This window comes from Oryx dammah, unplaced genomic scaffold (genome assembly GCF_014754425.2).
Source record: "Oryx dammah isolate SB20612 unplaced genomic scaffold, SCBI_Odam_1.1 HiC_scaffold_13, whole genome shotgun sequence".
Classification (NCBI taxonomy): Eukaryota; Metazoa; Chordata; class Mammalia; order Artiodactyla; family Bovidae; genus Oryx; species Oryx dammah.
In genome coordinates, this window is record NW_024070197.1 from 10195965 (window position 1) to 10208403 (window position 12439).

Consider the following 12439-nt stretch of genomic DNA (forward strand, 5'->3'; position numbering starts at 1 on the left):
GGCAGCTCCCTGGCCCTAGTTAAAGGCCAGCGGCTCACGCTGGCTGCAGTCCATGGGCAGGTCTGGGCTTCGGTCCGTAAGGCAGGAGTGCCCAGAGTCCGACCCCTCCCACGGGCTGCTGGATGGAGGAAGGGGCGAGGACCTGAGAGGAATGAAGCCACTGCCTTTATTGCATAGACCTTTTCAATTGCTTTGAAGATTGGGGCTGGGGGAACGCACAGAAGACAGGACACGAACTTCCCCACCCGGGGGTAGAGGAACATTAGTGCATGTCGGAGCGCCGGCCCGGGGGAACCTGCCGCTCCCGGGCTGATTGGCCAGCTTGGTGGAGGCACCGGAGTAAACGGGGCCAATTAGCTAAGGCCTCCCCGGCCCATACATTCCAGGTCGCGTCACTGGACGCGTTAAGACAGGCTCCGCCCTCAGCCGACCTGGCTTTCCACGAGCCGGGCACGAGGACCTGGAGTGTATCCCGCCCTCATTGATCAGGCACTACCCTTGGGGCGAGCCCGTTTCTCCGTGACCCTGCCCGACCCCAAGCCTTGGAGTTCGGGACACCCTCCAGCATCACCTCTGGTCCCCTAGGGTAGGGCGCAATCCTGAGATGGGGCTGGGACCGGTGTGCGGCTTCCGTGCCAACTCCAGCAGCCTCGCCATACCCGCTAGCTCGGGCTCCGCCCCTTTGGGAATGTAAGCCCCGCCCCTGGCGGGCCCCAAACTTGGTCGAGTTTAGGCTTCCCGCCCAGGGCAGCCTGCAGGACCCGTGAGCAATGCACCGAGGCCAGGATGCACCTGCGCCTGCAATGGCCCATACTCCACCTGCTCCCCGTCCACCGTGAGCACGCCGCGGGGCGTGAGAGGCTCTAGGCGGAAGGCACGAGCTGCGGCGTAGCCCAGGTGCGGGCAGCCCAGGCTGAAGTGGTTACCACGCTCCATGGCCAGAAACAGGCGCAGTAGCGCTGTCCGCGAGATGCCACTGCGCACCCAGCACAGGTGCACCAGGCCGTCGTCAAAGCGCGCGTGGGGGGCCGCCACGAGGTCAGCCCCCAGGTGGCTGGGTAAAATGGCCAAAATAAGCACAAAGTCTCCCTCCATCGTCACCCAGCCTGGGGGTAGTGGAGTGCCTAGAGGAGGGAGCAGGTGATCAGGTGGTCCCCCAGCAGAGATGGCTACTGGGGCGCCAGGGGTGGGAGATGGGAGTCCAGAGGATGCTGCCATTTCTGAGGCCCCCTCGCTGATGGGTGAGAGCTGAGCTGCTTTGGGGGTCCCCGGGGGCGAGGGCAGCAGTGGGTCCGGGGAGAGTGGAGCATCCCCAGCCCCACCCCAGTCCCCAGCCAGCTCTGGGCCCCCACCATTGAGGGACAGGATGGGCAGGGGTTCAGGTGAGCCAGGGGAGGTCAGGGCAGGCTGAGGCAGGGGCAGGGGCAGGTCTGATACTGAGCGATGCAGGGGTGAGTGGGCCACGGGAGGGACTGGGGCTGGGGCCAGGGTCAACTCTGACTTGGCCCTTGGCAGGCCATGGGCAGGGGCAGGTGAGGCGGGTTCCACAGTGGCAGGGAGGTAGGAGAAGCGGCCGCGGTAGGTATGCAACGTGGCAAGGCCCAGGACTGTGCCCAGCGTGAAGCGAGCACTGCCCAGGGCCCTGAATCGCTCGCTCTGGATGTCCACGTCTGACACGAAGCCCCAGGCCACAGACAGGAAAGAGAAACAGCGGGAGCCGGAGGCCAGAGTCACGGAGAGCAGGTCCAACGGGTGGCTGCCACCCCGGCAGAGCAGTAAGGAGCAGTTGAGTAGCAGGTCAATGCCCAGGGCCGGCTCAAATCTTCACAATCAGACATGGACAGACACAGCAGGAAAGAGTAAACAGGGCTGGTGAGACACTCTGTGCCCAGGCCAGGCGGGGAGGGGTGTGTGCACGGGACGCGGACTGGCAGGGAAGCAGACAAGGGGGTTGGGCGGGGAACCAGGCCTGGGCCCACCCACAGCCATCTGGCCATCTCCAGGCGGGCTCTACTGGGCCAGGATCCCTGCAAGTTCTTTCACTGCAGAAGCATTCACTGAGTGCCTCTTGTGTGCCAGGCACAGTTCTAGGCACTAGGGAGACTGCTCAGAACAAGGCAGGCAAAAATGTCTGGGGGGTGAGGTGGCAGCGGAGGGCTGCGAAGCAGATGGACTAGGCCCCTTATCCCAGCAGGGCTCCTCCCACCTACCCCCCGTGCTGGTTCATGGCTCCAGCTAACGCGTTGCCTGAGCCACAGGGGAGAATGCCCACGGGGGTCTTCACAGCCTCTTCCCAGTCGGGGCGTTGCAGGAGTCCATTCAGCACCTGGAGGGTGGGAGACCGCACACCCAGGTGTTGGTCCTGGCCCCCGCAGAGCCCCGGGCTCAGGCTTGAGGAAGGGTGGTCCTGCCCTACCTCATGCAGCAGCCCATCTCCTGAGACTGTGACAATGCCATCCCATTCACTCAGGTTCAGCCCCTGGACCAGCTCACGGGCATGGTTCTGTCGTTCTAACATGGGGAACCAGAAGTGAGGCGGGCTCTTCCACATCCCCAAACCCACCACACCCCCTCACCCCAACCCCCACGCTTCTGGACTCCGGAGCCCTAGCCCCCAACTCCCACCTCCTTCCTGACACCGCCCTTACCTGTCTGGATCAGGTTGAAGGACAGCCCCGCTTCGGAGATCATGGGCAACACATGGTTCTTACACCACTGCCAGGCCAGGCCCCGCCCCCCAAAGGGATTGACCAATAGGAGCAATCGGGGCGGCCTCGGCAGGAGGTCTGGGGTGATTTCTGCAGAGAGAAGGGAAGGAGTCTACAGAGATCAGGGACCCAGGCTCCTCACCTCAGAAACAGTAACTGCAAATAGCCCCAGTGGAGCTGGTGGAGGGCTGGTGTCAAAACCTGGAAGTCCAGCTTTTTCCTCCCAGGCCTCACCAGCTTCAGGCCCAGGTAGGTGTACAGCCCTGGGCACCCACCACCCCCAGGTGAGGAGACAAAGGCAGTGCTGGGGAGTCTAATCCCAGTGCCCTTTGGACTCGAGGGAGGAAGGAGGAGAGCTGTTTCCACCATCCACACCCCCAAACACCTGGGCCCCGGGGTCAGGTTACTCCACTGTGGGAAGCAGTCAGGACCAAGGGAAACCCACCACCTGGGGACCACGGAACCTTTACCTCCTCGTGCCATCTGAGTACCCTGGGTGGGGGTCTCTCCCCGAGAGCCTTCTTTGATCCCGCCCCCACCCCCCAACCAGAGCTGGATGCGATGCCATCTCCAGGCCTCGGAGCACGTCTCTTGGCTGCTCTCACCAGCCCAGGAGCCTCTGACTCATCTGTGGTCAGGACCCAGGGAAGGGGAAGGGGACAGACTGAAATCCTGCAAGAGCAGCAGACACGACTCCTTCTCTGCCTGTGACTTTGTTCCTTCTGTAGCCCATCCCTCTGTATCACTCTTTCAGGACGAAGCCAGAGGGACACATCACACAGACAGACACACAGAAAAGGAGACACAGAGATGCCCACAGAGGGAGAGCCGCAGAGACACCGAGGTGGCCTTAGGGCAGAGGGGCTGCCCAGTGCCTCACCCCCGTCCCCAGGCAGTGGCAGTCCACGGAGCAGACACGTGAGGGCAGTGGCCCAGCGCTGGGCCTCAGCGCGGTTCTCCTCGTAGGTGGCTGCCCCGTCGGCCCGGAAGGTGCGTGCAGCTCTGCGCCGGCCCCCGCGCCGGCCCCTGGGGTAGGTGTAGACGCAGAAGTAGGCTGCTAAGTCCAGGGGGCTTCGGCTCCGCAGGGTACAGCAGCCTGAGACCTCGGTCAGCAGGACCAGGCCACCCCGGGGCCGGGCCTCGGGCTTTGGGCGCAACCGCTGTATGTGCAGGGCTTGTGGTGTGAGAGTGAGGGCGAAGCGTGGGCCGCGGGCTGGGTAGGAGCCAAACTCGCCATGCAGGAGTGGGGTGCTGGGGGTCAGTGGCGGTGGGGGGGCCATGGCCTTGACCCTGTCCAGGGTGCTTCTAGGCTGGCAGCCCCAGCTCCAGGTCAGCTCCTGCTCTGGCCTCTGTGGGGGAGGAAGGAGGGCAGGAGTCAGAGTCCAGGAGCCCCGTGGTGGGCAGAGGGAAGCACGGGCAGGGCCTGTGGACAGGAGGACAGTGAGGCGAGGGGTGCCAACAGGGGTGCCAACAGGCAAGATGGAAGCACCAGAGGGAGACAGGCCCAGGCAGAATGTGGGAAGACTCTGAGGACACAGGGCAGAGGTCAGGTGGACGAGAAGGCCAGCATCCGGGACTGTCCGCGCCCAGACATGCAAAGATTCATTCTTTTATTCCCCCAATAATCATTCAATACTATGTGCCAATGGGGCTTCCCTGGTGGCTCAGTGGTAAAGGGTCCGCCTGTCAGTGCAGGAGATCCAAGGGATGTGGGTTCAATTCCTGGGTCGGGAAGATCCCCTGGAGTAGGAAAGGGCAACCCACTCCAGTATTTGTGCCTGGAGAATTCCACAGACAGAGGAGACTGGCGGGCTACAGTCCATGGGGTCACAGATAGTCACACACGACTGAGCACACACAGGCACACACTCAGACACAGGAAAACAGGTCTGAGAGCCAGAGAAACAGAGAGGAGACAAACAGCCTCAGCGAGATGAAACCTAATACAATGAAAGGTATTTAGAGAGCAAGGAAGAGTGTAAGGGCTCCAGAGGCACACCAAGGATCAGAAAGACAACAGTGTAGAGAAAGACACAGAAGAGGCAGGAGTCAGGGGGTCCAGTATCTGGAAAGACTGAGAAAGGGGTGTGACATGGAGAGACTAGGGTCGGAGAGGGAGAGCCACATGCAGGAACCTGCAAGGGACAGAGGCCAAGAGGTGAGCCTCAAGCACTGACCTGGGCGTCTGGCCGCCTGCTCTCCAGGGAGAGACTGGGAGCTGGGCGTGAGATCCCCTCCCCCTGCCCTCTGCCCTGTTCCTGCCTCCTCCTTCCTGCTCACCTTTGTTCCCCACTGCCCCACCCACCCAGTCACCTATCAGTTCTGCCCCTCACCTAGCCCAGGCCCAGAACTGCCCGACACACCCCCATCTGTGGACTCACTCTTAGGAGTGACCTCTGTCTCCGACCCAGGGGGGTTCTTCAAGGTTCACCCGTAAACTTGCATTGACCGCGCCCCCCTCCCCTTACCTTAAATCAGTTTGCACGGAGCCCTAGATCTCCCCCAGTCCTTGGCCTGCGATTCTGTCCCTAGGTCCCCAGGCTTCTGGCCTGGTCTTCATCCATAGGTTCCCCCCAATCAATAAGCCTAAGTCTCTGTCTCCGGTTCCCTGGGTTCCGGGCCTTCATCCCCACCCCATTTCCAGAACCCGGCTCCAGACCTGAGTTTTCATTCCTGGATCTCTCAGTCCTGGTTCTGGTTCTCCATCTCCACCCCACACCACTAGTACCCCAGTCTCGGGCCTGCGTATACGTTCCTCTTGGTCCCTGAGTCTTCCTGACTTGGGCCCACGTCCCGGACCCGGGCCCTCCTCACACGCCGGGTCCTCCTTCACACAGCCCCTCTAGTCATCAACTGTCCGCTCCAGACCCAGGGGTGGAGGGGAGGGTGTGCATCCGCTCAGCCAATGGCCGCGCGGCCGGCCTGAATTTCACCAATGAGAGTGTTCGGGGGCGTGACCAGTCGACTCGCAAGCTTTGCGCAAGGGCTTGCCGCGGAAGCGCTGGAGAACTGGGCGGGGTATCGCCTTTCGCGAGATCAGCCGCCATTAAAGGTGAGGGCACAGGCGCAGTAGAGGCGGCTACATGGTCCTATGGCAGCGCCCCTGTCGCCATCTTTATTGAGGGCACGTGGGCCTGGCCCATTCTTTGAGTTTATAAAAGAGAAGGGGGCGTGGGGGAGGAGGTCTTTAACTGCAGATAGAGAATGATCTTAACACATCTAACAAAGAGCAGAGATATGCAAAAACAGTAAAAGAGAAGCAGAGGCAGAGGCAGTAACACACTTAGAATAGAGCAGAAAAGAGATATAAACAAACAAAGACAACAGAAGTAAGAATGTGCAAGGTAAGGACATAAGAAAACCCAGAAAATTATGGACGCAAAGAGAGATGGGGACAGACACTTTTGGAATGAAAACCAGGAAGGAGAGGCTCATTGATTCACAAACTGTTTACCTTGGGCAAAAACTGGGGACATCATGGCATAAATATTTGCCCAGTGAAACGGCAAGACAGAGACACAGGAAAGAGAATGGGAGAGACAGTATCTGAGAGAGATATGTATCTCGGTCAAGGTGAGGGACGGAGAGAATGTTGGAGGCTGAGAGGAACTGAGACCAAGAGACAGAAAGCAAACATGTTGACAAAGAGACATAGAGAGACAAAGACATGAGGAAACTGAAAGAAATAAGGCGAGAATAATATCAGGTGATCTAGAAACAGAACTGTAGATAGACACATGCTGAAGGAGACAGGGACTGAGCTTGCTACAAAGAAATAAATGGAGGATGAAGTTCATTCCCTGCAAAACAACGTACCTAGTGTTCAACTGAGAATAGCAACAGCACCAGCTAATATGTGCCAAAGAATGACCCTGAAAGAGGGACAGACACCCGAGAGACCGAGAAACACTGTGTGCTTAGGGCGCCAGGAAAAAGAAAGATACAGTGATCAAAGAGGCTGAGACTCAAAGACCAAGGCACAGGGACAAGGAGGAGAAGAAAACTGTCCCATGGTTTGGTTATCTTGACTTTCACATAGACCCTTACCTGGTCCTGCCGCTCCTCTGCTTCAAGGTGTCCATTCATCTGCTAATCCTCCGCTGTGTTACCATGTCAGCAAGACGCTGGGCCTGGTTCGGAGGCCATGGGTGGGTGGTATGGGCAAGGAGTCAGGGCTCATGGTGCAGGTTTGGTCTGTGGCTCTGTGAAGAAGTAAGTAGGAGCCTGAAGGGCAAAGTAAAGGAGGCCAAGCTATTATAGGAATACTGCAGGCCCTAGAGGCAGGGCTTCCACAAGGAAGAAGTTTCATCACTGCCCCAACCAGTCCATCTGGTCCCATCCAGTAAAGTCAGTAGCAAGAATAGATACTAATTTTTAGCAAGCACTTATTATGAACCAAACATTGTCCTGAGCTTTTAAACTAATTTTTAAACTAAATGCTCCAAAACACTCTATGTGCCAGGCCTACTATCATCCCACTTTTCCAGATAAAAAAAGTAAGGCACCGAGAAGTTACATGACTTGCCCAAGGTCACGCCATTAGTAAGGATTAACAACAAAGCCACGAACTGAATTAGGTTACAAACGATATCACCATCTTTCTATGTCGCTGCTCCTCTCTGGATCTCCACCTTCCGTCTTTCTAGGTCTTCTCACTCTCCCGGCTCACCAATTCATCATCCCCGCTTTCTGTCCACTCCCCTTCTCGGTCTCCATTCCTCCTCCTCTTGGAATCTAAGGCTCCCCTCCCCTCTTTCAGTTTTTTTTTTTTTTACCCATCCCCTCTCTACCCCCTATCCCCAAAGCCCGGGGGGGCCTCAGCTTGCCTCCTCTACTCTCCAGTACCGTGCACATCCCTCAAAGTGAAACGCGCTGGACCACCTGAATCTTTCCCGCTGGGAAAAGCAGCCTCCCGACGGCAGGGGCAAGCAGGGTTCAGGGAAGGGCCATCTGAGGCCAGAGGGAGGAAGTGAACCTAAAAACTGGTAATTCAGGATGTCACAATCGAAGTGCAGCAAGATGATCTCGGGTTACATCTCAAGTAAGACTTCGCGAGCTGCAACCTCACCTGAGAGGCGCAGCAAGCAATAAGACAGAAGAGAGCCTCCTGAGGAAACGCCCAAAGCTTGAGGTCAGAGGTTTCCCGAGGTCCAGATTAGCCAGACAGCCCCGCCTCCTCACCTCTAACACTCGGCTCTCTGGGTCCTCCGGGAGCCACAGAGAGGCCGTCGGCGTCGGGCCAGAGCGTCACCGCGCGACGCCTCTTACTAGCTCCGCGCGACATCTCTCTCGCTCCGAGAGCCTTTTCTTCCGGAAGACTATCAAGAACAGGGCGTGGATAGGGCTAGAGAGGCCCCCGACGTGCGAGTCCTTCCGTCCTTGGCGCAGCCCTTGTTCCCCTTTAGATGCTCCTTCACTCAATTCCGGAAACGCCCATCTAGCGGGCCTTCTGATTCACCATAGAGAGGCGTGAGTCATAGTAGAGCGCCGCGTCGCCCAAGTGATGTCAGGTAGGCGCCATGCGCTGAAGGCTTTCCCCGCCCATTCCGCGTCTGCTCTCTCTTTCCGGACCTGGCTAAGGAGGAGGCGCCATCATGGTGAGCTAGCTTTGCGGAGTCCTGGGCTCGACCATCCGCCGCCATCCACTGCGGCCCCGGGCTGGGGACGTTCCAAAGGGAGGCAGGGGTTCACGGGTGTTCGAAGGAGGCGACTCCCGCGGTCGGGAGCTGTTTTGGAAGCCCGAAGGCCAGGGCTGGGCTTCTTCAGTCTCCCACTCTTTCTGTACTTCTCTATTATATAGGTCCCATCGTAAGTTACCAGATTGAGGGGCAAGAAGGTTAAGTAGTATGACCAGGGTTACAGTGCCAGTAAATGGCGGAGCCAGGATTCGGTCCAGGAACTGGTTCCACAGCCACTCTTGCCTGTGCTGCCCCTGTATTCTGTCACTCCCCAGCCTGGAAAGTTGGGTGCTGGTGGCGGGAGTCGTCAAGCGGCTGGTGCCGGTGTTTGGGGGCCAGGCGGGCTTCCGTTCGAGATTCAATTCCCTGCCCTCTGCATTCCCTGTGTCCGGAAAACATCTATCTGTTGTTTGGAGACCCAGTAATTTTGTTTCAAAGATGTGAGTTGGGTAAGAAGTGCTCACCGAAAGTGCTCACCAAGGGTCTTTGCATACCTAAATGTGCTGGATGAATGAGAGCTATTAACAAGTAGTTCTTTACAATTCATGACATAGTCTAAGAAATTTGCAGGACAGCAGGCAGAGGCTATGGTGGAAATCATGGGCTTCCTTCAGCATTCTTAGCACTAGAGGGGGAAAGCAACCTGGTCAGGTTTTTGGAGTCAAGATAATGCTTGAAAAGTCATTTTAAGATTGGTTCTGTACAGAGTACTTGAAAAAAAGGCTTGTTGCTTTTATGATAACAAAGTCAGTCCTTGGTTTGTTTCTGATAAGCTCCACGTGTGGGAACAAGCGTTGAGAGGTTAAATGGTACTTACATTTTTGAAAAACATAGCTGCTAAAGAACTAAAAATTTGAGTTAATAGGGGTGCCGTTAAGGTCATTGAGCTGAGCTGACAGCTTACTGTGTAAAATTAGCACTCTTTACCTTTTTTTCTTTAAAAAAAAGTGACTTGAGACCCAGGGAGTTTTAAGTGATTTTCCCAGATTGTTCTCAGTGTGCGTCTGGGGTTGGTTCTCTCCAGAGACTGCGCCTTTAGCTGTTTCTTGCATGTAAGGAATAATTGAAAATGTTTATGTGGTATCTGCCAAACGAGAGTTGGGTTCACGGTCTTCCCTTCCTTCACCCCTTCAGGGAGTTGACATCCGCCACAACAAGGACCGAAAGGTTCGACGCAAGGAGCCCAAGAGCCAGGACATTTACCTGAGGCTGTTGGTCAAGGTGAGGTTTGGGCCAGAGACCCCTCATCAAGGACACCCCGGAAACAGAACTTCAGAGCCTCCATGCTGGTTTCGCTCACAGGCTCCCTGCAGGGGCCTGGAGCACAGGCACGAGTCTGCTGCTTTCCCAGAGCTGCTGGAGATTCCAGCTTTTTCAGTCTCTGGGCCTGTTCACAGCTGGGGGGTGGTGTGGGGGATTTTCTGGGTCCCTGGCAGGGCGGGACTCGGCCAGCTCTCTCCCTAGAGCTCTATGGGATGTGGAAAGCCCTCAGTCATCTTTTTGCCCCTTTGTTAGAAAGCTGGGAGGAAGGGGCTGGGCTCGGCTGCCCTGGGTTCTCACTCTTCATTTTCCTTCCTCTCCAGCTGTACAGGTTCCTGGCCAGACGAACCAACTCCACCTTCAATCAGGTTGTCCTCAAGAGATTGTTCATGAGCCGCACCAACCGGCCACCGCTCTCCCTTTCCCGGATGGTGAGGGGCTGATGCTGGGGCTTAGCCAACCTGGGGGAGCAACTGGGTCATGTCTGGAGCCCAACTTCAAGAAGAAGGGTGGGCTTGGAGCTCTCTGGTAGCAGCCTGGCTGTTAGCTGGCTAAACTGCATCCAGCGGTGGGTGCAGGACTCTGACACCTCCGATGGAAGCAGTCTAGTGGGAGTGTTGGGCTGGCTTAGCCTTAGTTTCTTTCTCGCCGTGTCTGTGGGGTTGCAGTTTACAGTGTCTTTTATGAAATCTTCCTGAGGCTTGAAGTCTTAGAGCAAGGCCTCTGTATCAAAAGCTTTCTGTAGGAGAGATCAGTTTGCACATTTTTTGGAGGTTTCCCCAGGCTGGTCCTGAGAGTAGGCTTGTTGTGGTAGTTAGAGAGGTGTGGCATGGGTGGGTTTAGCCCAAATGAGGCACAGCTGTTGGCCCTTGGGACGCCTGGATCAGTGGGGTTGGATGTAAGCACCAGCAGGGATTTGTTTAATGTGTATATCACTGCCTCCTCCCCTGTGCCCATCCCAGATCCGGAAGATGAAGCTTCCTGGCCGGGAGGGCAAGACAGCTGTGGTCGTGGGGACTGTAACCGACGATGTTCGTGTCCAGGAGGTGCCCAAACTGAAGGTGAGTGGGGAGGTGTGGCTCAGGAGCACGCTGTGTGTGTCACGCGGAGGTCCTTGTCCTGCTGTGGTGCTGTCAGGCTCATCTCACCTCTGGGTGAGGCAGGCATCAGGCCTGAATTGCAGGGGGATGGTGTGGATGGCGGGCGTCCCTGGCCAAGCCCCTTCTGGGCCCTGCTGATGGTGCTCGCTCTGTCCCTTTGTTATCTCTGGACAGTGTTCCACGGTATCTCTGCTTCAGCTTTCTCACCTGTGTATTGGCTTAGGTTTGTCGTGTCAGGGGGGTTTCTAGATGTAAACTGGTAAGAATGGCTGCATTCTTAGGGCTCAGGCGTTTGCCTCCAGTAGTTGGTTATCAGGCAGAATAAGCAGCTGGAATTCCTGCTGGGTCTGGGCAGCGGACCAGAGGTCCCAGCAGCTCCTGGGTCGCCGTCCGGGGGGCTCTGACCATGCCCGTCCTCTGTCCCCTAGGTGTGTGCTCTGCGAGTGAGCAGCCGCGCCCGGAGTCGCATCCTCAAGGCCGGGGGCAAGATCCTCACCTTTGACCAGCTGGCCCTGGATTCCCCCAAGGGCTGTGGCACTGTCCTCCTCTCTGGTGAGTGGTGCTTCATGGCTCGAGGGGTTTGTCATGAGCCGTGGGGCTCCTGGCAGCCTTTCCCTTTCTGGGTCTGGGAGGTCAGGGACAGCCCTCCCCCCACACCCCGGCCTGGATCAGCCTGAGCCGCCCCTTCCTCCCCTTCCCTAGGTCCTCGCAAGGGCCGAGAGGTGTACAGGCATTTCGGCAAGGCCCCAGGAACCCCGCATAGCCACACCAAGTGAGTATGCCCTGCACGTCAGCCTTGCCATGCTTCCAGCTGTTTCTGTCAGCCTAGAATCTCCGCTTTTCCTTCACAGCTCTGCCTAAAGCTCTGTTGTTTGGGTGTTGAGCTTCCTGCCCAGCCAGCATCACTGGTGTGGATTCTTCAGGGCCTGTCCCGCCCCGGGTGGGGCCTGCACCTTGTCCAGTTCTGGGGCGCCCTGGTTGACACCCCCAGGGCCTAGCGCAGGCCCTTCAGTCACTCCTGGCCATCTGGCCCCCTGCCCTGCCAGGCTTTCCCGCTGACCCTGCCTCAGTTGATGAGGCCCTCTGCTGGTGTCCCTGTGCTGGCTGCTGTGTTAGAGCAGACATTTCTCAACTCCCAGCTGGCTGGCAGGCCCCAGCAGCCCCGACTCACTCTTAACTTGGGCCCCTTCTCTCCCCGCAGACCCTACGTCCGCTCCAAGGGCCGGAAGTTTGAGCGCGCCAGAGGCCGACGAGCCAGCCGTGGCTACAAAAACTAACCCGAGAGTCTACCTTGTTATTAAAAAGATTTTGGATGCTAACAGTCTTCTTTATTATTGGGGAACGGAGTGGGGGGGAGGGAGAGGGTTGGAGCCCTCAAGGAGAACCCCATCATTTTGGGCAGTGGGTACCATGCCCCTCTCTTTGCCAACAGAGATCTGTACGGCCAAACCGTGGCTCAGGTGGTAAAGAATTGCTTACAAAGCAGGAGATCTGGGCTCGATTCCTGGGTCGGTAAAATCCCCTGGAGAAGGGAAAGGTTACCCGTTCCAGTATTCTTACTTGGGGAATCCCATGGACAGGAGCTTGGCAGGCCACAGTCCATGGGGTTGCAGAGTCAGATATGACTGAGCGACACTCATGGTTTTTACAGTAGTCATGTATGAATGTAGAGTTGGACCATGAAGGCTGAGTG

At 57.4% G+C, this 12439-nt stretch overlaps 2 protein-coding genes across 12 annotated transcripts; one reads left to right on the forward strand and one right to left on the reverse strand.

The window, feature by feature from the left end:
• Positions 1 to 143: 143 nt before the first annotated feature.
• On the reverse strand, positions 144 to 8039 carry SPHK2 (sphingosine kinase 2). 11 transcript variants are annotated; one of them, XM_040252368.1, is made up of 7 exons: positions 7890 to 8039; positions 6756 to 6932; positions 3589 to 4057; positions 2649 to 2798; positions 2417 to 2511; positions 2211 to 2326; positions 144 to 1822 (listed from the first exon to the last, which is right to left on the reverse strand). In XM_040252368.1, the coding sequence occupies exons 2-7, from the start codon at positions 6792 to 6794 to the stop codon at positions 730 to 732; spliced, it is 1962 nt and encodes a 653-aa protein (XP_040108302.1). In that variant the 5' UTR covers positions 6795 to 6932; positions 7890 to 8039; the 3' UTR covers positions 144 to 729. The 11 variants fall into 11 exon arrangements, with proteins under 11 accessions (XP_040108302.1, XP_040108303.1, XP_040108305.1 ...); XM_040252369.1 differs by having other exon boundaries at positions 6756 to 6910; positions 7890 to 7994; XM_040252371.1 differs by having other exon boundaries at positions 7777 to 7895.
• RPL18 (ribosomal protein L18) lies at positions 7908 to 12065 on the forward strand. Its single transcript, XM_040252385.1, has 7 exons — positions 7908 to 8305; positions 9521 to 9607; positions 9970 to 10077; positions 10609 to 10707; positions 11175 to 11298; positions 11449 to 11518; positions 11948 to 12065. The coding sequence occupies exons 1-7, from the start codon at positions 8303 to 8305 to the stop codon at positions 12021 to 12023; spliced, it is 567 nt and encodes a 188-aa protein (XP_040108319.1). The 5' UTR covers positions 7908 to 8302; the 3' UTR covers positions 12024 to 12065.
• Positions 12066 to 12439: the final 374 nt, after the last annotated feature.